The sequence below is a fragment of the Sander lucioperca genome, chromosome 4 (genome assembly GCF_008315115.2).
Source record: "Sander lucioperca isolate FBNREF2018 chromosome 4, SLUC_FBN_1.2, whole genome shotgun sequence".
Classification (NCBI taxonomy): domain Eukaryota; kingdom Metazoa; phylum Chordata; class Actinopteri; order Perciformes; family Percidae; genus Sander; species Sander lucioperca.
In genome coordinates this window covers 18,853,394-18,879,784 of record NC_050176.1, presented here as the reverse complement: position 1 = coordinate 18,879,784, position 26,391 = coordinate 18,853,394, and the positions used below count along the sequence as shown (strand labels likewise).

The window sequence follows — 26,391 nt, the reverse complement described above, 5'->3', positions numbered from 1 at the left end:
CATGTGCACATACTCTCATACATACACACACACACACAGACACACACACACACACACACACACACACACACAGCTCATGCACATCTTGCTGGCTGGAACTTGTCCCAGTCTCTTGCATGCTGTGAGTGTGTGTTTTTACTATTTCTGCCAAAGAAGCCACACTGTAATAGCATACAACACACTCAGGCACATGCATGTTACATTTGAGCTTATGCCATAATTTAATTTGAAGTATCACTATCAGTAAATATCAGCTCATATAAGCCACTACACATCTAACATTAATGTTTATATAATGGCAATGCCGGTTGTGACCCATCATCTGTTAATTGGTGTCAGTTTACGCAAGCTGTCAAAACATAAATGGAGACCTCGGTTATGTAGCACTGCACTCCGGTTTATTACAAATTGAGTCATATTTTTGTAGTTTTGCCTATCAAGCAGGTTGTTTCAAAGCCTCAGAGTGCTGATGACAAAGATTAAATTACTTAAGTCCTTGTTTGGACCTCTGATCTGCCAGGATTGCTCTGTCCGACGGCCTAAGTGTGCAAAACAAGGCATTAGCAATTCAGGAATAAAACCCTTAAAGTTGAATAGAACATCTTAAAACAAAAAAAAACCACACAGGTAGCTAGTGTAAAAGTGCTAAAATGGGGGTATTGTGATCTTGTCTTCTGAGTTATAGGTAAGTCTAAATGTAATGTATTAAACGCATTGATGGCTTTTTCAATATCAGTTAACTGGAAATGATGGCTGCATTTCGGCTTGATTAATTTGACCAATCAAAATCAATTGAAGTTAAGTTCCTGGTTAAACAGCATCCCTAAATTACTAGTTAAGGATTTTCCAAAAGACTACACATATAGAATTAGACCCTTATATCTGATTTTATGTGTTGTGTGTGTATGTGTGATTTATGTGTCTTCGTACATGTTGTAAAATAACAATTTTAGCGTTCAACACACCAGCAGCAGCAGAGAAATTGGGTCATCCATACTACCTGGGCTGCGCTGCATTCGTCACTGTCATCGGATCGTACTCTCTGTGCAGAGGGAGCACGTACACATGTGTTTAATGAGAGTGTATCTGTGTTTGCATGCAGTAAAAGGTAGCGCTCGTTTAGTCAGTGTATGTGTGTGTCTGCATGCAAGGGAAGTTCTGCTTATGTGTACATACTGTATGCTTGCACCACAGGAGCTGCTGTTGTGTGAGGGGGGTAGTTAAGGATAGTGTGTGTGTGTGTGTGTGTGTGTGTGTGTGTGTGTGTGTGTGTGTGTGTGTGTGTGTGTCTGAGTGTGTGTGTGTGGGTGGGAGGGAGATGCAGGGCTTTGGAGGGGTTGAAAATCAATCGTTAGGAGACCCACTTCCGATCCCAGTTGCTGCGGCAATGCCGAGATTCCATCAATGAGCCAGGGCTGCGTTGCCCTGGCAACGCTTATGAATGAGAACAGGTCGGTAACCGTGGAGACTTGGCGAAGAGAGGAATCGCCGGTTGCCATGGCAATGCCATGTACGGGGAGAGACCAGGCAAAGGGAAGGTGGCGAGTGACCCCCGAGATCTTCCTCATCAGGGCCATCAATCATTATCATCATCACATTGGTGTCCCTCTGTAAAGACAGAGACGACAGGACATCACACACGTCAGTGTCTCTGGATCTTTCTGGTAGTTTTTGACTGTTTCGCAAAAATTTCCTGTGTTAATATTTTAGAACTCACAGTTTACAGTTGATTTACTTAAAGTCCTCATATTGTGCTTTTTGGCTTTTCCCCTTTCCTTTATTGTGTTATATATCTTTTTTGTGCACGTTATAGGTTTACAAAGTGAAAAAGCCCAAAGTCCACCCCAAAGGGACTTACCATCTCCAACAGAAAACACTGTTCACTACCTTCTCCAAACAGCTCTATTGTAGTCCAGCCTTTACTTCCGTGATGAACGTGCGTCATTTTGTAACACACGTTATAATGCTCGCCTAGCTGCTAGCATGGCACGCCCTCATATTGTGCAACTGACTAGCTTAGCATTGCTTACCTAGTTACTGCGCATGTGCGACTCCCAACAAAGATTGTACAGAAGTGAGATGCCTCACTCTGTAGCTAAAAGAGATCTCAACATACAGGGTGAAAAGAGGAGCTGCAGCAATGTGCAGTACAACAAAAATATGGTGTTTTTAGAAAATTAAACCACATAAACCTATTCTGATATAACCTGTAAATACAATTATGAACCTGAAAATGAGCATAATATGAGCACTTTAATATCAACTGTAAACTGAGAGGAAAGTTGTGTGCTTAAGGGAGATAATGTCAATTAGTGTACCTTTTACAAGCAATCAAAAGTTATCTTAAAAGGGCCTAATCATTGATATTATAGCACAATAAATTACAACACCTATCAGTTATTTTTTCAAAATAAAGAAAGACTTGAAAATGGGTGGAAATGGATTTAAAATAGGTTTTCATGGATTTGTGACATTTTTAGACTGCCAGACTGCTTTGAATGATAGCAGACACCACATTTTATTTTTACGAGAGGGTGTGTTGTTTTTAAAATGACCATGATAACGGTTGCGCTTCTAAGCTATCAATTCATAAATCACTCGTTCATATTCATGTAGCTTTTTATAATACGAGCAGTCTGTGAAAGTTCTACATTGTACGTGGATGGAACAATGGGTGGTCAAAGGATAAGTGTGATAATGCACTCTGACTGGGGCATCTTGATATAGAAAATGATGGACTCGACGAGAACATACCTCGACTTCACCACGTGACATCCTTCATCTCCCCCTCATTCATTACTTTTAATTTATTAAGACACCTCGCTTAATTGACATGCAAGATACAGTTAAAAAAGAAGAGTTCACCTGCAACACAGGAAACGTGAGCACACCGTTAGCATACTGTATTATAGCACAGTATGTGTGTCTGTGTATGTGCGCGCTTTACAGGTTGATTGTAAGGTGTTTCTCAGGAGTGAAAGCCTCTGTCATCACTGTCCAAACACATTCTCCCTCCACGGATAAAACTCTCTTTCTCTACGGAGTCTCTCCGTCTCGCTCTCTCTTCGGGGTTTCTCTCTCTTGCTCGGCAGTTGAATCTCACACTTTCGAGACACAGGGCTATCACTCTCTTTCAATCTATTCACTCTTTCTCTTAGCCTCTGTCTCTCGAAGGATGTTCCATGTCTTCCCTCCCAGTTTGTATCTTATCAGGGACTCTCATCTCTACTGTTATAAATACAAATCTCCCATATGTAAGTAGAATATTGAATCATTTTAAGGAATGGTTTAGTCAGTTTTGGTCATACAGTGTTATATGTTGAAGCGTAACGTTAGCTAGATAACAGAGTAAAAAGATGGAAAATGTGGGAGGCAGTTCAAGACAAGAATTAGCATTTAAACTAAAAAATGTAGCAAGGAAAGGAAGGGAAATACTACAATAAAGAAGTATGTGTTTTTTTTCTCACATGATAACGATGTTATATGTATGGCAAGTATGTAGCCTACTGTATTTTTTTATCATAATGCATACACTACACAGAGACAGTATTCATCTTCTGAGGAGACCAATGTTAAACTGCTAATGTTAGCTACAATGTCAGTTAGCGTTAGCAGACGATGCTAATAAACAGTTTGAATGTCAAACAGCCCTCACTAAAGAAGTAGTAAAAGAATATTAACATACTAAAAGTAATTGGAAAAAGTACAACATTTCAAACAAAGAGCTTATTTTGGAGGTAACAACGTAACCTACGGAGGAATGCTAACAATAATGAAGCTAGCTGAGTTGTTAGCCTTTCCATTTCTGTCTCTTTCTGCTTATTATTCAATCATAACGAGGGGAAATATTTGTCCATTCCCTTGCCCAAAATTGGCATGGCTGCCATAATTAGCCAAATTACATCTTTTTGTTCCCTACTTTGTAGTATTGAAAGTTTCTAAATTTTTTCTTCAACATCCACCAAATGCCATCATTATGAGAGAGACAGCTCTTCTTGCCTTATTTTCATGGTGGGTTGATATTACATCCAGTCACCTTTTACACCCTTTAAACAATCTTTAAAACCTTATCATGTTCATCATAATACAGTTTATTTAAGGTTACTGATACCGTGGCAAAAATTGGGCATTTCAAGAATTTCTTTGTAGATGCATTAGCTTTGATTAATGCCCTGAAAACTCCTGGAAAATAAAGCAAAGGTCATGATAATATTGAATTAAATTTATAAAATAGAATGATAATAGTCATAACAATAATAATAAGTCATTCCATATCCTTACTTAGCCTCTTTCTCTTAGGCCTGCCATTTTTTTCTTCCTCTGCTACTCTGTTGTTTTCTTCCTCTCCTTCCATTTAACTCTTACCCATTCCTCTTTTGCACTCACGTTGTTGTTGTTGCACCGTTTCCCTCTTTCCTCCTCCATCCCCATCACAACTGGCAGCACAGTCGCTGCTCCCTCTACTGGCCACCTCGGTGCACTGTGGGCAGGTTCAGCTGTTGCCAGGGGTGACTGCATCCTGGAGGCTTGGGTTGTCTGGCAGAAGCGGGTGGTTGCCGTCTCGCACGGATGAATATTGAAGCTCTGCATTCGCTCTCGAATGAGATGTGCGGGAGAAAAAAAAGAAGCAGCGAAAGAGGGCCAAACACAAACGGAGAGCAAAAGGAGAGAAAATGAATGACAGAGAGACAGAAAGGCAGAAAAAGTCTGAATTTAGATTCAAGATATCGAAACAGATCCTTTGCTCTTTTGCTGCATCCATCTACTCACCCATGCATAAATCCAAATCTCTGAATCTGAAAATGTATCTGATGCTTCAATGTTCCCAATGGGACATGGAGCAGTTGGAACAGCAAATAGTAACAAGATACAGAAAATAATCAACCATAAAACATATTTAAGATAAAGTCAAAAATAGAAATGTATGAAATAACAAAAGCCATGGTTTGCAAAAAAAAAAACTATGAAGTTAAAATGCTGCACATCAGATGTAGCTGTAAAGCCTCAAAAAAGTTACACTATGTTGGCAATGTATGAGAAGACAAATGAGAATGTATGAGAATTAAAAAAAAATAGATCTTAAATATTAAATTACACCTGCAGAGCACATGCAGATTTGGTTATAACCCTGTTGTGATGCTCATTTACTCAGAGACCATGTCAGACTAATCTATCTGTGTGTCCTGTTGGATCTTTACTGGACCTGAGGCTGTTTGCTTCTTTTTTTGCTGAGGTCCAGTGTTTTCAGGTCTGCAACATGGCCTTTAGCTGTGGCAGTTAAAAAGCCATTGAGGGAATGAGGGGTTTGGCTGCCGGTACCGTGTCTGGTAATAAATGACCTCTTACTGGAATTAGCAACCAACCTGGAGAGAGATGGAGGAGGAGGGTGGGGATGAAAACGGAGGATAGAAGAGAAAGAGGGATGGAGGGAGGAGGAGATGCCAAATGTTGAAAATTTAGCCTAGCTCAATTCTTTTTCACGTTCTTTGCCCCTCTTCCTTTTTTTCACATCACTTGAATCTCTGTTTCTTGATTCTTTTCTTACTGTAGCTTCTCTCTCTTCCTTTGGTAGTCTTGTGTAGTGTTAAGTGGTCAAATGGCATTTATTCCTGCTTTCTCATTTTTCATTGTTCGACTGCACAGTTCTTTATCAGGTAAACTTGTTTTAAGGGACAGATGTGCTTTCTGTGGGACAGATTTTCTAAGTCTTAAGGCACAAAAGGCATTCTGCAAACACATACAGACGCCGAGAGGTGCAGTTTGCCATCTTAGGTATTCTGTGTGACAGCAGTGAGGTGCACCTCTGTCGTAATTGTAAATTAACTTAAGGGTTAAAAAATTACAGTTTGCGAGTTGATTGCAAGCACAAATTTAATGAAAGCTACAGTGCATGTTTGACTTGCATTTTCACGTTAGCGGATCTCGCACCTGCACTCATTATGATTAGTGAAACATGAGTGAGAGGAAAATGCCGCAAATCATAGCTTGCATGTTACAAATTTGGTGAAAATGGTGCCTGGCCTTCTGACTTTTCTCTAAGTCCATGCATGCACATATCGGGGGGGTTTGCATATCTACAGTTTACTCACCATTTTATTTGAGTAAACCCATCTTTTTCCAGGATAAATACATTGTTAGTTGTAATGGAGATGTATGGACACTAAACATGATTCTGACATAGAAACATATTCATTTCTTTTCTAAGCACATGAAGTGACCACTCAAAATCACTTTGGTAGCTGCCTACAATTAACTGATGTCACTTTTATACAATTATTCGGTATGTTGTAACTGATTGTATTTCTTATCCTATTTATTCTATATTTAAACCTTTTTTTTTTTAATCATAGGCTAATGAATTACTGCCACTGTCATATTGCTGGTCCTGAGAGCGAATTCCGTTCTCCGTGTGTCTAACATGCTGAATGACAATAAATTAAATTGAAATTGAATGTAAGAGCTGCCAACACACTGAATTGATTTTGCGGAAAATATATGTACTTTTTATTATCAACGGTTGTTTTATCTGCTAATGATGTCTTCACTTAAGGCCAAAGTCTGCCCGTGTATTGTGCTCCTCCCCTTCGCTTCTCTCTCTCCTCCTCCTCAGAGCACCCCCTCTCTACGCCCCCGCACTTCCCCCCTCCCCCTCTTGTGTTGGACAGACCCTGCCTTCCGCCCCCGTACGAGACGCAGCATGGAATTTTCCAACCTTGTCTCTGGCTGACTTTATACCAGAGCTTTACACATACGCACACATGCACTCACACGCACATAGACACATAAAACAGTGGGGTCAGAGCAGGAGGCGTGTCTCTGAAGCCAAGTCATGACAAAGATGCGGAATGAGGCAGTGGTGGCAAGAGCCGCCCGCCTTCACACTGTTACTGAATCACTGACTCAATGTACAGTGTCGTAACTGTCAATTTTAACCTTAATTATAAAGTTGATTTTAAATTGGTGTAACCCACATTTTGTGGCTTTCATGTGCCATTAACTGACCACATAGTGAACGACGATGGAGCTGCAGAATCAGTTTAATTTCTCAGTTATGACACCAATTTAAATATGGTAGTTGTTCACAAGATGTGAGAATTTGACAAAGCAATCTCCACTCAAGGTCCACCTTCTGTTGTTCTGGAGCTTTTGACCACATCACATAACCATAGTAATCATAATGAATCATAATTAGCAGCTGATGGAATTTGCTTAGTTGACATGGAACTGTAGAAAGCTGGAACATTTGACGGGTAGCAAGTTATGTCATGTCATCAGCTAAATACTCGTCTGATGGTGCAACACGGATCTGTCTGGCTCAGTCGATTCTCATTGGATAATTATTTTATTTGTTATATTGTTTTTTTTCTCCCTTATGTACAGTCCTTTTTTTCAGGTGTGAATCTCAAAGATGAAAACTATACAAGGCTATCTGGTTTGAGCAAATGATTTTGATGTGAACACACTTTGCTCAGCAGACTAAACATGCCAGTGTCAGTAGTTTAGGCATTCTGTGCTGAAACAGTGTGTTAGACAATAATATCGCAGCTACAACTCTAGCGGCGCAGGGTGTGACGAGGCATGTTTTAGCAAATTAGATGACTGTGAAAGATTGTTAAAGTGATGTTGCTCTATGTTTTCTCTCTCTCGTTATCTCTCTGCAGTATTTTGTCGTCAGTGGGGTCTCAGCTTGACCTGAGGACACTACGAGCCGTCAGAGTGCTACGACCACTGAAACTGGTGTCTGGGATTCCCAGTAAGTGCAGTGCTGCTTTGTTTGTTGGTGTTTCTTGGGGTGGGCACTGCCCTGTGTGCTTTAACTACAGGAACTGCAGTCTCTGTCCTATATTGTAAAGAGTTTGATACGACTGTATACCAACTTTTGTTTTTTACACTGTCCTGGTTATCATATGTTTGACAAACTGTCAATAGAAATTTGACAAACCAATTTAGTAAAACCAGAGTAACAATTGACAGTGCTCTTCACCTTGTTCTTGCTTTGTAGAAACAAGCCAGTCAATAAGGAACTACAGTTACAGTTGCTTCAACAATTTGAACGCAATAGCTTAAACCAAATTACCTCATATCAGTGCACTATAACATACCCGTTTGCCTTATAAATGCAGCCTGCATCTAATACAGGTATTCAGATGAATTGTTGATTGATTATACTACAAGTTCCTCCTCTGATTGTGTCCTCCAGGCCTGCAGGTGGTGCTCAAGTCCATTATGAAGGCTATGATCCCCCTGCTGCAGATTGGCTTGCTGTTGTTCGTGGCCATCCTTATGTTCGCCATCATCGGCCTAGAGTTCTACATGGGAAAGTTCCACAGTACCTGCTACGACAAAGTCACACGTAAGAAACCAAATCAGCCACACAGTAGTAAAATAAAGCAAGTCACACATGGCCAAACCTTTGTGTTTTTAAAACAAATCCTTAAGTTAAGACTTAAGTCTTTTGCTATCACTGTTATTTCTAGTTGCTTTATCCATATTGAAATGCATTGCTACACTATGCTTTTACTGGATACTAAAGTCCAAAAGTCTAGCCTTTTTCACAGCAGAACTTTTGACTTACCATAGCAGGCAAAACAGAGGAGTACATTAACATTAACAGTGGCTCTGCCCCATTTATGCATGCCATTGGCCTTTTTTATAAAAGGTATTTGACATATCACAGTAGGAAAAGCACGGCTGTAAATAATGAAAATAATTATGGCTGATTTCCATTTAGCTGCTTCAGTTTTAGGGTCCTTGATAAGGCTGGGTATCGCCAATGATTTCCCAAATCGATTTGTTTCCAATTTACAAGGTGACACTTGTTCTTTTCCTACTGACTAACTGTACTGTACTGTATGTCAACATGTTTGCTGTATAAATGGTGTATAGAGCCACCATGCAAAATACAGGGCCCTGGAACTGGCACAACCATGTCAAATGCATCCATTTTTAATGTTGTTAAATAAACCTATGTTCAACGAGTCAAAATATCCGCCGTGAGAAATGTCTGTCTAAACTAAGTTTGTCTGCACTACCAGCTTCTTGGATAGGCAACATAAGGATTGTTAAAAAGTTTGCTTTCTGATCCAAAAAGAATTTAGGTTGGCTTGCTTTATTGTAATGGTGAATCTTTCTCTCTTTGATCAGGAGAGGTAGTGGACGCATTACCATGTGGCATAGATTTGCCGTCCCGGTTGTGTCCTAACGGCACGGTGTGCGATAATCACTGGATTGGACCCAACTACGGCATCACCCAGTTCGACAACATCCTGTTCGCCGTGCTCACTGTCTTCCAGTGCATCACCATGGAGGGATGGACAGACATGCTCTACTACGTAAGTTAACCTGTCCAGTCAGCCAAGTGGACGGAAGTCCACGAAAAGTGCTGTTTTTGCCACAGACAGGTTCAGATTGTTAGTCTAAGTGTCTGACAACATTATGGAAAGGATCCCTACAGAGATAGACCTCTTGTTAAAGAGTAAGATACATTTTTGTTTAACATGAAACAGCTCCGAAATTGCTATCACCAAACTCACAAGACAATACTACAATACTACAAACAATACTTTTAGCGTGTATAGAGCCAGCATATTTTCACATGTAAATGGGTGACCATTTCAAATAATATATAAAATAGTGTTTGTTGGAGTTAGTTATTAACCCTGCTTTTAAGTCTCATGTTCGCAATAGAAAGCAGCAAGCTAGCTAAAGCAGACATTGTCCAGGAAGCTTTACAGTACATTTTATTACCAACAGTAATGCAATATAGTCTCACAGTGCCAGACCTATCTCCACAACGCTGTGTCAGCACTGGAGAAAAGTCTGGCTGCACGAGTTAACATTTTGGAATAAGGGAATAAAATGTTCTGAGTTCTTTGTATTTCTTCAAAGCATTCACAATCTTCTTGGGTACGTCTAAGCCCCAGATGTAGCAACGGTGCCTCTGCAAAAATAGATAGCACATCTGGTGAGTCAGACTAGGCTGTGTATAAAATTGTCTTGACTTACGTATTACTATAAAAAAAACAGGCTTAATTTATAACTATCGAAAAACACAGTGCCCACTGTTAGCAACAAACTGATGAGCAAGCATGTGCTTAGCAGTGTTATGATTAGATCAGAAATGTTTACCATGCTTACCATACATCAGACTTACCTGTACTAACCCCATTATACATACATCCATTTCCATCTCTTTAAATCAAGAACAGACAGTTTTTTTTGGAAGAAGCACTCGGCTAACCAGGTAGGGAAAAGGAATTAGGCTGTTGTCAGCCGAAAAGCACAGTGTGCATCAGGACCCCACTGTGCCAAAGCGGTGGCCTCATCGAAACAAAAGAGAAGGCTGTTTTGTGATTCAGTGTTGGTCTGAATGCAGCCTCGTACATAATGTTATATCTACAAAAATACCAAATCTATTAGAGAGATTGGTTGCTGCTAGTAATGCTATCCATACCGACCATCCATCTGGTCACTCTTCTCACAGTTGAACACCTATTAAGTCCACGTTCTTTGTGTTCTCTGTCATGTGCATTAGGTTTGTACTGTATGTGTTTTTTTAACACCCTGAAGGACTCGTGGGTGCAGGTTGGTGTGGAGGTTGGTGATTGGCTTGAATTTCATTCAGCTAAATGAGGCAGAAAGTAGTGTGAGATTTGAGTCAAAACACCATTTATTTGTCCGAAAGCCATTTTCCGTCCCCTTCTCTCCTTATCATTCTCTGTTCTCTCACTTCCTCTATCCGTCTTCTCATCTGTCCTTTTCCTGCCTTCGGAGTCGCTCTCCGTCCCTCTCCGCCTCCTTCTCTTCCACTCTCTATTCTGGTCCGTCTCGCTCTATATTTAACATCTTTTCTGATGGATGGAGGCTGACTTCCATACTCACACGGGCAGTCAGGGGGAAACCAATGAAAGTTTAATAGAGAACGAGAAATGCTTGCACTGTACCATGCAGTATAAAATCTAACACACGCACACAGCACTACAGCAGCAGATGATAATCAGACGATTGTTCCATTTAGGTGTTAAACGGGTAATAGAAACACAATATCCTCCAGTAACCTGATTTCTCTGAGTTTGTTTAGTGACACAGTGTCAGTCAATGTTGTCGCATATTGGAGTTTGCATATTCTCCCCAGTGCTCCGGTTTCCTACCATCACAAAGACATTCATGCTGGGTAACTCCTGCCAGTGCACTTAGGTTCTCCGGCCGCTGGACTATGGCTGATCCCAAATTAGTTAGGATGGGTTAAAGTATGATTGTGTGTGTGAGAAATAAAGATTCTAGATATAACGTTGCCATCATCTATCAGTCCATCATTGTGCCTTCAGTTATTTAGATGTATTTCTACAAGTATTAACCAAGTAGTTTGATTGAAGATTGAGATCTCTTTTGCGAGAGCTGATAATACAAATTCAAACCAAATCCCCAAAAATAAAGTCAGGCATTTCGGCAATCATAGTTCACAAAACACAGACGCACTACCTAAAACTGCAACAGCTGAAAACTGAAACAGTTATATAATTAAATAGGCTATTTTTCCAATCATTTAGAGGAGTGAGTGACTATTAAAGGTACTCTGTGGAGTTTTTGGAGCAATGTTTTTAGGTGTGGGTCCCAGCCTCAGTTGTGTCCTGAACACACACAAGACCACACAAACATAGGAGGCGCAATTTTCACGCTGTTCTAAAAGGTAAGAAGACTGCCAGCAAGCAAACATGGATGTAAATAACGGACAATTTAAAATATTACAAAAGATCTGCCTGGCAAATGCTTTACGACGAAGGAAATGCATTCAACATGTTTGTTAGAACTCAAGGATACACACTGTGTTTTGGTGAGAAACATGTAAGGCAAGTTTTGTTTGTGACTACAAGAATACTTCCCAAATTAAATTTCATCGGGGTTCTTTTGGCAAATATCACTAGTAAAATGTATAGTAGCCGTTGGAACAGGGAATATTTAGAGCTAAAACAATGAAAGAATCAACCCCTCATCAAGGCTGTATTTGAGATAAAATATCAAGACAACAAAGACAGTGCACAAGAAGAGCAAATGTGCATTAAAAGTAAAAAAAAAGAATGTCTGTCCTTTCAGGTCGTCCCAGTCTTGATGCACATTCACATTTGTTTATATTAGATAAGATGACCAGTAATAACACGTCTGTCTCTGTCTGTGTGTCTGTCTCTATTATTTCCCCTGCAGAGTAATGACGTGGAGGGCAGTGCCTGGAACTGGATGTACTACATCCCCCTCATCATCATCGGCTCCTTCTTCATGCTTAACCTGGTGCTGGGTGTACTCTCAGGGTACAGTATGCTCTTCTGTGTGTCTGTGGACATTTTCACATAGTTAAAAATGTCCTCCTCTTTCTTTCTTTTTTAAATATATACTTCTGTATGCTTTGTATGATTCATTTTTTTGTGTTATTTTTGATCGCAATCAGCAAAGTCAAATAGAAATAATGTGCCCACAGTGAATTTGCCAAAGAGAGAGAGCGAGTGGAGAACAGGAGCGAGTTCCTCAAGCTGAGGCGACAGCAGCAGATCGAGAGGGAGCTCAACGGATACCTGGAGTGGATCTGCAAAGCGGGTCGGTGCACACTGATAAACACACTCAGACACACACTGTTCAATGTGGGAAAAAAACTAAATATTTATGCACTTAACTAACAAAGTGTTTTCTTGGACAGAAGAAGTGATTTTGGCGGAAGAGGACGGCACAGTCAACTTTGATGGTAACGGACCTCTCTTTTTTTTATTTTGTGTATATGTACTGTATACTGTACAATAAGTGAGACAGAGAAGAAGAGTCAGGCTGATGATAAGGCCCAAACAGAATGTGCAGATGTTTGTTTTTGTTTTAGCTGCGATCCACAATGAAAACCTGCAAAATTTAGCAGATTGTTGTTCTGCTTGAGTTGTGTTAACATTCTGAGTCTGATTAAAAAATCTGTGGATAATTCTGTGGAATTCGGTGCCCGTCCGCAGATTCTGTGATGACATTAGTGCAGTCAGCAACAGAGTATGAAGACAGAACTATAGAGAGATTCGGGCATGCCAGCTTGTATCATGAGAAGATATAACCTAGAGCAGTGTTTCTCAAACTTTTTATAATATTGTACCCCGTTTGAATTGTTTTTTTAAGCCAAGTACCCCCTGACATTTTTGGTAGAAAAAAAGTCTATATAAAGAGGTACAACACAGTGTCGGCAGGGATAGATTTACTAAACAACCATTTTTAAATGAAAACATTTAAATGCTACATTTCAAATGTTTAGAATCCATCACTTAATTCATTCATTATTATAATAGAATTATTTTAGGAATTATGCATGACATATTTTTAAATTAGCAAAAATTTCACGTACCTCCTGCTGTACTCCAAAGTATCCCTAGTTCTCACATTTGAGAAACTGACATAGAGGATATCAGACACTGTAGAATACCAAAACATGTAATAGGTAAGGCAAGGCAACTTCATTTGTATAGCAAATTTCAGCAACAAGGCAAATTAAAATGTCTTTTATAAAACATTAAAGAGCAGTTAAAACAATTAAAAACACTCATGAAAGAGAATATAAAAACAGCTTAAATAGAATAAGACGGGGATGAAATGCAAGAATAAAAGTAACAGTGCAGTGTAAGAAATACAATAAAACAATTACTTTAAAAAAGGCATCATCAAAAAGGAAAGTCTTGACTTGAAGGTGCTCTAAGTGATGTTGGGTGACGGCACTTCTTGTTCACGTTCAAAGTATTTTACAGTGTGTTCAGGGGACAGGCAGCTCGCGGATAGTGAGGAGATGTTTGCTATATGTGACAAGAAATATTGTAGCCTAAAAAACGCGTGACATCGCTTAGAGCACCTTTAAAAGAGCTGAGAGTCACAGCAGACCTGCAGTTTTCTGAGAGTTTGCTCCAGATATGTAGTGCATAAAAACGGAACTCTGCTTCTCCAGAAAGCAGACCTGTCCCAGACGACCTGAGAGGTTTTGGATGGTTTATAATGTAGCTGCAGATCAGAAATGTATTTTGGTCCTAAATCAGCAGGAGTATTTTGAAATCAATTCGTTGAGAGACAGGACGCCAATGTAAAGACCTCAGAACGGTTAAAAAAAAAAAAGTTAAAGATGTATAGAAGAAAAGTGATTCAAGTGGGCTGGTTTGGTACAAGTTTTAGCAATGTGTTTAGCTAACAATGCTAAGCAACTTCAGAATACTAGATATTTACATGTAGGTTTAGACAGATGAAGACATGATCCTTTTTTTCATCATTGCTAGGTACGAGGCGAAGGCCAACCATCAAAACCAAAAACAACAAGACAGAGCTGCTGAACCCTGAGGAAGGAGAAGACAACATGGGAGATGCAGTAGGTAAGAAAATAGAGGGATGGATCGGTACACGGTATGCAGGGGATGGAGGCGTGAGGATGAAAAAAACACATCTTTTAAAGCTTACTCACGCCAGTTATTTCAGCTCTGGAGTGTCACGTGTTCAGGTGAGAAGTTTCTGTTCATTTCCAGGCAAACTGCAGCGTGTTAGTTGTAAAACACTAAATACTGTAAGTCTTATGTCATCTTATGTTGATGACGAGCCTTATACGCTCTGAAGTGTGGGTGGTAACGGGTCCAAAGAAAAGAAGAGGAAAAATAAAATGTAATCAGATGAACTCAACTATACATGTATCCCTTCCTCCCCACCCCCCAGGTTTTGCCCGCTCCAGTTTAAAGAATGGGATGGACGGCTCCAATTACAGCAAGAGGGAGCGGCGACTGCGATTCTTCATCCGCAAGATAGTGAAGACTCAGGCTTTCTATTGGACTGTGCTCTGCCTGGTGGGCCTCAACACCATGTGTGTGGCTGTGGTGCATTACAACCAGCCTGAGATGCTCTCCGACTTCCTCTGTGAGTAAATACACACATGCAACACTCTACATAGACAGGCACACATCACCGCATACTGTACAGTGTGTGAACAAGCTGCACGCTACACTGTACCATCAACTACAGGAACTTCTTTTCTGAGAAAAGTCAAGAACTTGTCTTGTTCTGCGCAGTATCTCTTTATCATCTTCATCAGACTCTTGGCATCACTTTGTCTTTTGGTGCTAACTTTGGGACAGTTTTGTTGGACTGAAAGCAAATATGACTGCATCTTTGCATTACCGAATTCAGCAGCAGGTCTATGTCTGAAGTAGGGCTGCCCCCTTTTAGTCGATTAGTCAGCTTATTAGTCGTTTTGGTCTTAGTCGACTAAGATTTCTTTAGTTTTTTTCATGCTGAATGACTTATTTCCAAGAAAGGTATGAGCAAATTTCTGGTTAACATAAGATTTAAAGTTGTGCTTTTGCATGATTCTTTTTGGAGTAACTCAGTTTTACAGTTTTGCATCTGTCGATTTAATCAACTAATCAATTAGTCTATAAAATCATATGAGTGTGAGTCGACTAAGAATTTCTTTCGTCGAGGACAGTCCTAATCTGAAGCCGCAGTATTTCACAGTTGAGAACACTTTTCAGTTCAATCACCACTGCTGTCCACACACACTACTACTACTCTTTCCTCCTACACATGCAAACAACGCATTTTAAACTCTTTTAAATAGCAGCGACGTTGCATTTTCTCTACTAACCAGTATCTAGTCCATCATCACCTTCTTTTACATCTTCCCTCTGGTTTTTAGTTATACTTGCTCAGTTATACTTAGATGGGCAAACAACAATGTTTTTCTTTTTGGTTTGGTGATAGCTGGTACGGGCAGCTTAACAATATGATGCAAAGAAATACACTAAAGGTTCCAAGTGTGAGACATAGATATTGTACTTTTGCACTGTTGTCTTTGATTGTACCGTAAATAAAATTAAATATATTCAATTTTTGAGTAACCGTTAACCAAAGTAAGTACAGAGTTGTAACTACTCACCCGTATCAATGATATGCAATGATATATTTCACATTGTGCTTATTTCATGCTCTTATATTTAATTTTACACACACACACACACACACACACACACACACACACACACAAAAAGACACAGGGTTGTCCCTGGCCGGTGTCCAGTGTCATTAGCATAATGAAGCTGTAGCTACTGATGGAGTCCATTCATCACCAGACTGTCATACACCGCTGGGCACGCACCACTATTGACTTCCACTCATTTAACTCTCCTTCTCTCACTCTCTTTACCTTCCTTCTCGTTTGTTTTCCCTCCCTTTCTCTCCTCCCTCACTTTCTCTTTGCTTTTATCTCGTTTCTCCATCTCCCTCTTGCGCTCTGTATTCCCTCTGCCTCCCTTCTTTTTTCAATCCACTCTGTATCTCTCCTTGACCTCACCCTCTTTCATTTTCACCTTCCTCTGTCCCCCATTTAACCCACTCTCTGCTTCTGGCTCTTCATCCCTGCCCTCTCCTCCCTCCCTTCCTCCCTCCCCTCCCTCTCCCTCTCCTTCCCTCTCCCTCTCCCTCTCCCTCTCCTTCCCTCTCCCTCTCCCTTCCTCCCTCTCCCTCTCCCTCCCTTCTCTCTTTCTCCTTCCTCCCTCCAGTCTATGCAGAGTTTATCTTTCTCGGCCTGTTCATGTCTGAGATGCTGATCAAGATGTATGGTCTGGGCATCCAGCCCTACTTGCACTCCTCATTCAACTGCTTTGACTGTGCGGTGAGTGCACACACACACACACACACACACACACACACACACACACGCACACTGTAACTAAGTGAAAAAAACAAATTGCGCTCATAACGATCAGGTTTTGATGACAAATCCAACACTCTATTTAATCAAAAGATTTGAGGAATAGATTTTTCTCGTGTTACCCTGCGCAGATTCAGCGGCACGTTTGTCACCAATACATGTGCAATAACTGCACATTCATTTGTCATGCTGACATTGTTGCAGTGGCTTATTGGCAGGTTACTTCATATTACAGTATATGCTGCCATACAGTACATGGTGAAGGGATACCATGGAATACTGCGTTCTGTCAGTAGGGAGCGGACGGAGTTAGAGATGCATTTTTTTTTGTTATTGGATTGACTTTAAAGATTATTCATCAAACCTTAACAAAAAACTCTGCGATGATTTCAAAGCTTATATTAACTCAGAGATGGCAGCAGGACCGTCAGTTCTGTAGAAAACTGGAAGTTTGAAGTGAATAGAGATGGATTCAGATAGATGGGTCTATTTATGATCTGGTTACAAGTTGGTAAAATATGGCGTTTGTTAGCTTGTGGTCCAATTAACCATCTCTATTTTAGTTCAGAGGAGCAGTGTACAACATTTTAGAATTTAGATACTATGTAGTCTATGTGCCATTTGTGTTTTTGCTCTTAATGTCTCAGAGTTTTAGGTATTATTTATTATGTTTTTAGCTTTAAATTGCTGAAAGCTAAGCTGACATGCATTCTTTAGAGGACTATGATTTGAGGACACAACTCTATTCAGATTTCATACAATCCTATTAATCACAGAACTTTCCTGGAAACAACTTTAAAATGTTGCTTTAGCTGACAGAGCTACTTTAGAAAACACAAGACCAAACCCCTCATCCATAAAATGTGGATACAGTATGATGGGTGAGAGACTAAAATTCAAACTTTCAAACAAAATTTTTTTTTAATTTTAAATCTGTGTCTGGATGTGTAGCAATAATTGAACATGTGTGTCAGCAGAAGAAGAGTCTGATAGCTGCGAACACCATATATGTACTCAGTAGAAAAATGCCTGTATTGCATTTGTATGTGTGCATGTGCAGGTCATTGTGGGCAGTATCTTCGAGGTGGTGTGGGCCACCATCAAACCAGGAACATCCTTCGGGATCAGTGTGTTACGAGCTCTGCGACTGCTCCGCATCTTCAAAGTCACCAAGTAAGCCTATCTCTCTCAAACACACACACACACACACACTTACAGATGTCCATCAGCATGCACAAATAAGACATCGACAACAATAAAGATCATGATGACAAACTGAAGTTGTGGTGTTGACATGAAAGACATTTCAGTGTTTTAATTTGAAAATCTTTTTCACTGTTGTAACATCCAAACACTGCTTGGGTTTTGGCGCTTTGACACGTCTTTGACGTTCCCTTCAGGTGACGTTTTAATTGGATTTTGCTCACGCACATTGTTCTGTTTGTTTCTGTGTCACTGCTCATTTGAACAAATCTTTTAGCTGCACTGGGGTTACCTGGTGAAATCATGAGACTGTGTTTTTGGGGGGTGATTGCCACCATGGCTTAAGAGTCAATTCCCTATACAGTTAGAGCTGGACAATGAGATAGTATTATTGTCTTTTAATTAGAGCTCTGATTCTCAGCCTGAAGTCAGTAGGGCTTGATCAGAGTTGACTGGGCTGTAATCTATATTAATACTACATATAGGATTGCACGGTGGTGAAAGTAATATAGGAAGAAAAGTGAATACTAACAGGAATCCCTCGTAGAAAATGTTTCATGTTTTCAAGATTAGTTAGTATTTCAATGCACTGGACATGTGTCCATGTGTCTAATGATTATTGTAAGATTCAATTTGACAACATATTTTATCCCTATACATTCAAATGTTTTCCTCTTAATGTTTTGTTTTTCACTTTTCTATCCCTGCCCTCTGTCCTGTCCTCCCTGCTCCCGTTCTTTTTTGTTTTCTTTATCTCTTTCTTCCTTCTTACCTTTCGCCCTTCCTTTATTAATCCTCCTACTCCTCAGGTACTGGGCTCCTCTTCGAAACCTGGTGGTGTCTCTGCTAAACTCCATGAAGTCCATCGTCAGTTTGCTGTTCCTCCTCTTCCTCTTCATTGTGGTCTTTGCCTTGTTGGGGATGCAGCTGTTTGGAGGACAGTCAGTATCAACACAAACCTTCAACAAAAACAAGCTCACTTCTTTGCATTCACTTTACATTCATGTCTTTCTTTGTGTATACGATTGGGATGGTGTGATTCCACTTCTTTTTATTTTCTTCTTCTCAGATTCAACTTTGACGACGGAACCCCACCTACCAACTTTGACACTTTTGCAGCAGCGATCATGACAGTGTTTCAGGTAGGAAAGAGGGACTTAGAAGATCTACAAAAATAAATAGATTGTTTTGTACGATGTGGCCCATATTAAGCCTTTGCTAACATAAATTAGATATTAGTCATGTTGTCGACTCTTCACGCTTAGCACAGATTCACTTCAAAGTCTGTAAAACCTGCTATGAGATTCTTTTACATGTATACTGTAGGTTAATTAAATGGCAGGAAACATAGTTGCATTTAATAACCTCTGAACTATCCCTTTATTGAAATTATACTCACTCATCAAAGACTATAGTTAGTTTACTTTGGCTTTTATGTTATTTCTTTTAGCGGTATGTATGAATGTTGTGAAACAATCTGATCAGGATTGTTTTTGCGGTTCAAATCCTATCATCTCCTGGCTTGACCCCTGTAAGTTGATTCTAAAAGCAGTGGCGAGATCTCGAAGAACAATGCGACACGAAACAGGGTTCAGCTTGAAACACACACAAGGATATACATATTTTCTAACATCGCCGCATTCATTGACAGTAGATGATGTGTAGTAAGATAAGAGAGTCAGGATGGGCAGAAGGATTGTCCCAAGGTCTGTTCACACAGATAGGAAAACAGTGCTGCAATTTAGGATACAAATAAAACAGATGACAAACGACTTTCTTCAGAGTTCCCACAGAATGGACTGTGAAATGTAACATAGTTGCAACAATGAATACAAGTTAAATTGATTTAGCTAAATAAATTCAACAGTGTGGTTGAAAGTTCGGTGGCAGTGAGTTACTGTATTGTCCCAAACATGACTGTAAGCACTCTCATTTCAGGACAGCTGAAGCTCTTTTCTAGAGTGAAATTTAATGATGCCCATTGTAGTCATGTCAGCAGTTTGTCAGATGACTTGTTCGGTGCTGGCTGCAGCCTCCATGTTTCTGTGTTCTCTCTGCTCAGATAGAGAGACAGCTTTTGTGAAGAGCCGTTTTGTGTTGCTTTATTGTCTCTGAATGACTCAGAAGCCAGCTGTGTGTGTGTGTGTGTGTGTGTGTGTGTGTGTGTGTGTGTGTGTGTGTTTCTGAGCCTGTGTATGTTGATGCTCGTGCATCAGTGTGCGAGAAGTGTCTTTAGGCTTCTTGTCTTTAGTTTACTTTATTTCAATGTGTTTTTCTCTCCATTTGCAATAGATGTTGTGCTAATGGCTAATTTAGTTTTTATCTGATTGTCATATCAAAATTATTCAGAAGAGAGTGTGAAAGGATTTCATTGATTTTCACTCTAATATTAAGTTTTCGCACATTGGAAATGTTGTTGCTTCTGTTGAGAAAAAGTGAAGAGGTAAAAATGCACAAAATAAATTCCAATACTCAAACCAGTAAGATTGAATCCTTCTTCTTTTTTCAGTAAGAACATCTTTTTGTGTTCTGTGTGTAGATCCTGACAGGAGAAGACTGGAACATGGTGATGTACGATGGCATTGAGTCCCAGGGAGGAGTGAACGACAAAGGGATGGTGTTCTCCATCTTCTTCATCGTCCTCACACTTTTTGGCAACTGTATCCTGCGTGCACGCTCACATTTACATATACACATACACACAATGTACAATATGCATGTACTGTATGTAAATATACTAAACTAAATGACACAGACATGATGAAATGTAGATGATGACTTCCTTTTTCTTGTCCATTTGAACTCCACAAATTTAAAAGAATACAATTCCACTTCCTCTCTTTCCTGTACTGTATCTGCAACCCGACATGTCTCTTTTCCTGTCCACTCCATTCTTCCTGAGAAACCTTCCTTCCTTCCTTCCTTCCGCTTCCTCTCCGGTTGTCCTTTTATCAATATTTCTCTTTAACTTCTGACACCACAGACACTCTGCTTAACGTCTTCTTGGCCATCGCTGTCGACAATCTGGCCAACGCCCAGGAGCTCACCAAGGTACGGGATCTAACCAGAAAAAATACATTCTCCCCCTTATTTTAATATAAAATAATTTAATAATCAGGGAAATCTTTTAAGCCTGGATTCATCTGTAAAATGTTAAAAAATACCAGGAAATGAAATTATGATTAGGTCTTTAAATTAAAATTGAATTAGCTGTATTTGATATCACATCTTTTGTTCTCAGTTGCTGCCTTTGTTATTATTAATTTATTATACATTTTAGGTGCCAGTGTATTGTAATTTAAACCAAGATCAAGTGACTGAGATGATACTATTATTCTCCAATAGGATGAGGAGGAACAGGAGGAAGCAGCCAATCAGAAGACTGCAATGCAGAAGGCTAAGGAAGTAGCAGAGGTCAGCCCGCTGTCAGCAGCCAACCTGACTATTGCTGCGTGAGTACACATGCACATATAATGCAATACGGACCTTTTGTGTACACATACTGTACAGTGCATGAACACAATATTGCCCCAAAATACACATGCAAACACAGGTAAACAAAGTTGTTTCTCACACGCATGCACACACAAACAACATCAGGGGAAAAGTCTCTCACTGTTTTGTAAAATTGCACGACACACCGAAAGCACTGTTTCTTTCTCAAATCTGCACATTCATGATTGGCAGGCATTCATGTACTGTACATGTTGCACAAACACACACACACAGACACACACAGACAAAACACCCACCATCACACACTCCCCGCGTTCTCATTCTCTAAAATATGATTAAGCGATTGTTCTGCGAGTGAAAGGAACAGATTCAGGGCTTTGTGAAGTGAAGAAGAGCGAGAGGCGGACATCCTGTAAAATCTGCTCCTGGCAGCAGAAACGCTGACAATAGGACACATCAAAGTGATGCTCACAAAAACCCTGCTGCTCTTTTAGAAGTCACCGGACTCTTCAGTCACTGAGGCGAGCCTTTGATGGCAAGATTAGAAGCTGGTGGTTTTTGTGCTACAGTTTTTCTTGTCAATTATATGTGTCAGTCATTTACTGTAACAGGGGTGTGGAGGATTTCTATAAGTTATATAATCTAAATAGTGGGGTTTTAAGCCTGGAAAATTAGCTTCCTTTCAATCACAGAACTCAACATAGTGACTCAAAACTCTTCAGTCAAGAGCTTGGAGCTAGTTGGGACAGTTTTGGGACTAGTGAAAGATCTAGTCACATTCGGAGACCCTGTATTTGTTCTTGGCTTCTTACCATTCTCTGTCCCCAGTCTGTGTTAAAGATCTCAAAAGATGCTTTCCACACATTTTCCATTATTTCAGAAGTTATCTCCTTCATGGTGGCAAAACACGATACATGAGCTGAAAGAAAACTCCTGGGGTTAAACTGAGTTTACTGGACACTTTTAGGGCTGACCAAGTATAGAAGATGCCATGAAGATGGGAACAATGGACGAGAACTGGATACAGGACTCCACCATGGCCCCCAATCATTTGAATAAAATGACTCACCCAGCGCATAGGTCAAAAAGTTTTCTCGCTTTCTTCCAGGTTGTGCGGCTCACTTCGTATAAAGATAGCTCTAGGCCCTGACAGAGTTTAACAAATTTAAAACCTCCATGGTTTAATAATTCATAATACAAAGAGGAATAACGGATTTGTTTGCAGTTGAATGAGTCCTGTCATCGGTTTTACAGACATCTCTTATATAATGGTGTTTTATGGAGAAAATGCTTTTTTGGGCCACAGGGTTTTTTTTTGATGCAATACTGCGGTTGTAACCTGACGCACCAAATGGTTTGTTAAACCCAACCATCTAAGAAGCTATCAAACTCTTGCCGAAGCCAGTCGGGAGAAGAGCGAAAACATCTTTTCCATTGAGAAAAGACTTCATTGCCGTTCTTTGCTCTTCTTTCAATGAAGGAATACTCTCCAGTTGTGATAGAACTGATGCATCTACGCTAACCTCTTTAGGAGACCATTGTTGTTTTGAACGAACAGTGGCCTCTCGGTGTAGTCACACACACCTAAACCACGCCCATAGCTGCCAGTAGCTTCTCACAGGACGCTGCTTGGGCCGAGTCACGGTGGCTCGAACACATTGGGCCTTTTCAATCCCAAGAATGCAAAGAATGGACTTGTGTTTTTGTAGACAGTACGTTGGCCACAAAAGATGACGTTTCACAAGAACACACGAACACAAGCAGGGCTGAGGCTGTGGCGTATCCAGCTCTTTTAAATACATCCATGATAGACACTCACTAGGCTAGCAACATAAAGTGTACAAACAACCCAAAATGCAGCGCTCCTTAAGTGACAGGTTCACTCAGTAATACAAGAGCTTTTTTTGTGCTACATTCAAAGAGAACACCAGCCATTAGGAATATGTAAATGTATAGTCCTCAAATATAAGCTGCATCCTACTTTTCCAAATGTCAATCCTTGCAACAAAAATAAAAAAAACACCCTACAGCCGACTCACAAACACTATTAATTAGGGGAAAGTGCAACTCATTTCTTGCACTGCTGGTGACACTGGTTCAATTTCTCAGTTTATACTTCCTTCATTCACACCTTCTACGTCATGTTACACAATCTCACATTGAAATTGCAGCTTGGGTATACTTTTATAGCCACATTTGCTTTGATGTACTGAAGTTCTTTCTTTCCTTTTAAAGGATGTGCTCTTACTACTTACTGTTCTTACACTTCCATCCCTAACATTTCTAATACTTTCCCCCTCTCTATCTCACCCTCCTCCATCTGCCATTCTCCTGTCTTCCTTTACCCTCTTTGCTGTCACCATCTACCCTTTCTCTCTCTGTTTTCCCTTCCTCCCAACAGTAAGGAGCAGCAGAAGAACCACATCAAGGGCAACATGTCAGTGTGGGAGCAGAGAACGAGCGAGATCCGCCGTCAGAACCTGATGACGAGTCGCGAGGCGCTCTACAACGAGCTGGAGCAGGAGGAGTGGAAGGTGGGAGGGGAGGGAGAGGAGGTAAGGATTCCGCCCCTAAAACACATATACACATATATATTCAGTCTACTCCTGATATATATATGGTGAATATTTGTTGTAGTGTGTGTAGAGTGATTCCACCATTGAACCACTTGGGACAAAGGGACATTATCATTCATATGGGTTCTAAACATGATGCCCCCACTACCTCACCTCAGCAAATGAACAACACTTGGATGTCAACTGAAAAAAGGTTTCCATTTAAAAGTGGACAAACATTTGATATTAAATATCAAAATATATTCAGATTTATATACCCTAGGGCTGCAGAATTAATTGAAATTTTATCGAAATCGCAATATGGACTAGTACAATATTCAAATCGCAGGGGGAAATATTAGTTAAAGTTAAAATGTGTAAAACCTTTCTAAATTAAGTATTTTGATGCTGCAGAGACGTACTACAGAGTAGAGAATGTATTTGTTTGGTACAGATCCTCGCAAAATTTACACTATAATCATTTGAATTCTTGTGATTTTAATATTTTTCAAAGGCAATGAGAATAACGATACAAGAATGATCATTCCCTCCAATATCGCGAATCATATCGCAATCACAATATCATTCAAAATAATCGCAGTTAGACATTTTCCTCATATCGTGCAGCCCTAATACTGTATATCCCCATTGTATCACAACCAGGTTCCAACATTTTATGGTCAAAATGGACCTGAAAGTGTTAAATTGTTCCCCAAACAAGAGCAATTTAACATCAGCTGGAAATCTTGTTTTTTGCTGACCTCCAACTTCTCACATTGCTGCTGTGATGTAGAAGTGTACTCCAGGGTGTGTCAGTGCATTGTGACATCACCAACCACATCTATGTGTGATGCTGTGTGTGGACAGAGATGAAACAGACTTGAAAGTTTCAACTAGTAAGGGCAGTTGATCACTGCTTGTCAGCCTAGTGTTACTCTTTAATTACATTACATGTCAGCCAGTCTGTATGTAATGTAATGTCTCTGAGCTAACACAAAGGCCTGACCTGCTTTTTTTAACCACTGTGTATTCTGGGTCATGCTGCACTTCACAGAGGTTTTGATTCCAGGGTGTAATGTCCCTTTAAGCCTGCGAAAGAGTGTTATTATTGCACTAGCCGCTGCTATATGGGACAGCTTGAAGCTGCATGCTTGGGAGCAATGCATTATTAAAGTGGGGCATACAGAGAAATCCAGAGCTTTACCAAAGAAGGCAGCACACTCAAAACTGGAGCGGGGCGAAGTGTAACGCACTTCAAAGAAGAAATCAAAAAGAAGATGATCAGGAGTTGACTGGATATGGTTCGGCAAACTGTATATTTATAGCTGGAGCTGTTTTCCATTTTGTGGTTCTGAAAAAATTCAATTCAATTCAATTTTATTTATAGTATCAAATCATAACAAGAGTTATCTCAAGACATTTTACAGATAGAGTAGGTATAGACCACACTCTATAGTTTACAAAGACCCAACAATTCCAGTAATTCCCCCAAGAGCAAGCATTTAGTGCAACAGTGGCAAGGAAAAACTCCCTTTTAGGAAGAAACCTCGGCAGACCCAGACTCTTGGTAGGCGGTGTCTCACGGTGCCGGTTGGGGATGTGATGAACAGTGGCAATAATAGTCACAATAAAGATAATGGAACAGTGACTACAAATGGTAGTCATAGTAGATCATGTTATAGCAGGGCACTGCTATAACATGAACTAAAAATAATTCATGACAATTTTAATTTCAAGTTGTTCATGTGGAGCCAAAAATGGTGGACTGTTTGCCGAACCGTGTATATCTGTGGCTCAGGGGAGGGAATCGGCTGGGGGGGGGGTTGTGCAAGTGTTGCAAGTTCTGGGTTTATTCTGGGAAATCTGAGGTATAAACTACCTGAATGAAGGTCTAAGTTATACTCTGTGTCTTTGTGCTAGCTTTGAAGCAAACCTCTACAGTATCTTTTAAAAGTCCTTTAGATGCAATTGTGATGTATTTTGCTGAGTTTGGTGAGACTCTGCTTGGTAAAAACTGTAAGGGCCCTATTTTAACGATCTAAGCGCACGGCGTGAAGCATGTGCGTTTAGGGCGTGTCCAAATCCACTTTTGCTAGTTAAATGGCGGAAAAAAAGGGTCCGTGCGCCAGGCGCATGGTACAAAAGGGTGAAAACTTAGTGTCTTAATTAATCATAGGTGTGTTTTAGGCGTAACATGCAATAAACCAATCAGAGTCTCATCTCCCATTCCCTTTAAAAGCCAGGCGCGTTTGTACTTTGGCGCATTGCTATTATGATGGCGGATTTGCTAAGCAGGAAGGAGAGATTTTCAGGTGAAGAAACTGATCTGCTCCTGCGTGATGTGAAAGCGCGCAAGCAGATCATATCATAATACTATTTCACATTGTAATAATTTTATATTTAATCTTTTGCATGTTTGTGTGCTGCTGCGCGTCCCTGTGTGTAACAAGCATAGTGTGCGCGCGCTGTGCACGAGCCCAC

General features: G+C 40.2%; 1 protein-coding gene across 23 annotated transcripts in view; it reads left to right on the top strand.

Annotated features, from left to right (window-relative positions):
- The window catches only part of cacna1ab (calcium channel, voltage-dependent, P/Q type, alpha 1A subunit, b), a 159,255-nt gene that overhangs the window by 60,211 nt on the left and 72,653 nt on the right, over positions 1–26,391 (top strand). For 22 of the 23 annotated variants that reach the window (XM_031288750.2, XM_036000915.1, XM_031288758.2 and 19 more), the window contains exons 4-19: positions 7,662–7,753; positions 8,201–8,353; positions 9,145–9,332; positions 12,202–12,305; positions 12,473–12,588; positions 12,689–12,733; positions 14,280–14,372; positions 14,707–14,904; positions 16,545–16,657; positions 17,757–17,869; positions 18,709–18,840; positions 18,969–19,041; positions 20,439–20,559; positions 20,883–20,950; positions 21,245–21,351; positions 23,757–23,910. In XM_031288750.2, coding sequence (XP_031144610.1) covers positions 7,662–7,753; positions 8,201–8,353; positions 9,145–9,332; positions 12,202–12,305; positions 12,473–12,588; positions 12,689–12,733; positions 14,280–14,372; positions 14,707–14,904; positions 16,545–16,657; positions 17,757–17,869; positions 18,709–18,840; positions 18,969–19,041; positions 20,439–20,559; positions 20,883–20,950; positions 21,245–21,351; positions 23,757–23,910 — 1,870 coding nt within the window. The remainder of the gene's footprint in view (positions 1–7,661; positions 7,754–8,200; positions 8,354–9,144; positions 9,333–12,201; positions 12,306–12,472; positions 12,589–12,688; positions 12,734–14,279; positions 14,373–14,706; positions 14,905–16,544; positions 16,658–17,756; positions 17,870–18,708; positions 18,841–18,968; positions 19,042–20,438; positions 20,560–20,882; positions 20,951–21,244; positions 21,352–23,756; positions 23,911–26,391) is intronic. The other variant, XM_031288753.2, reaches the window with a different exon arrangement.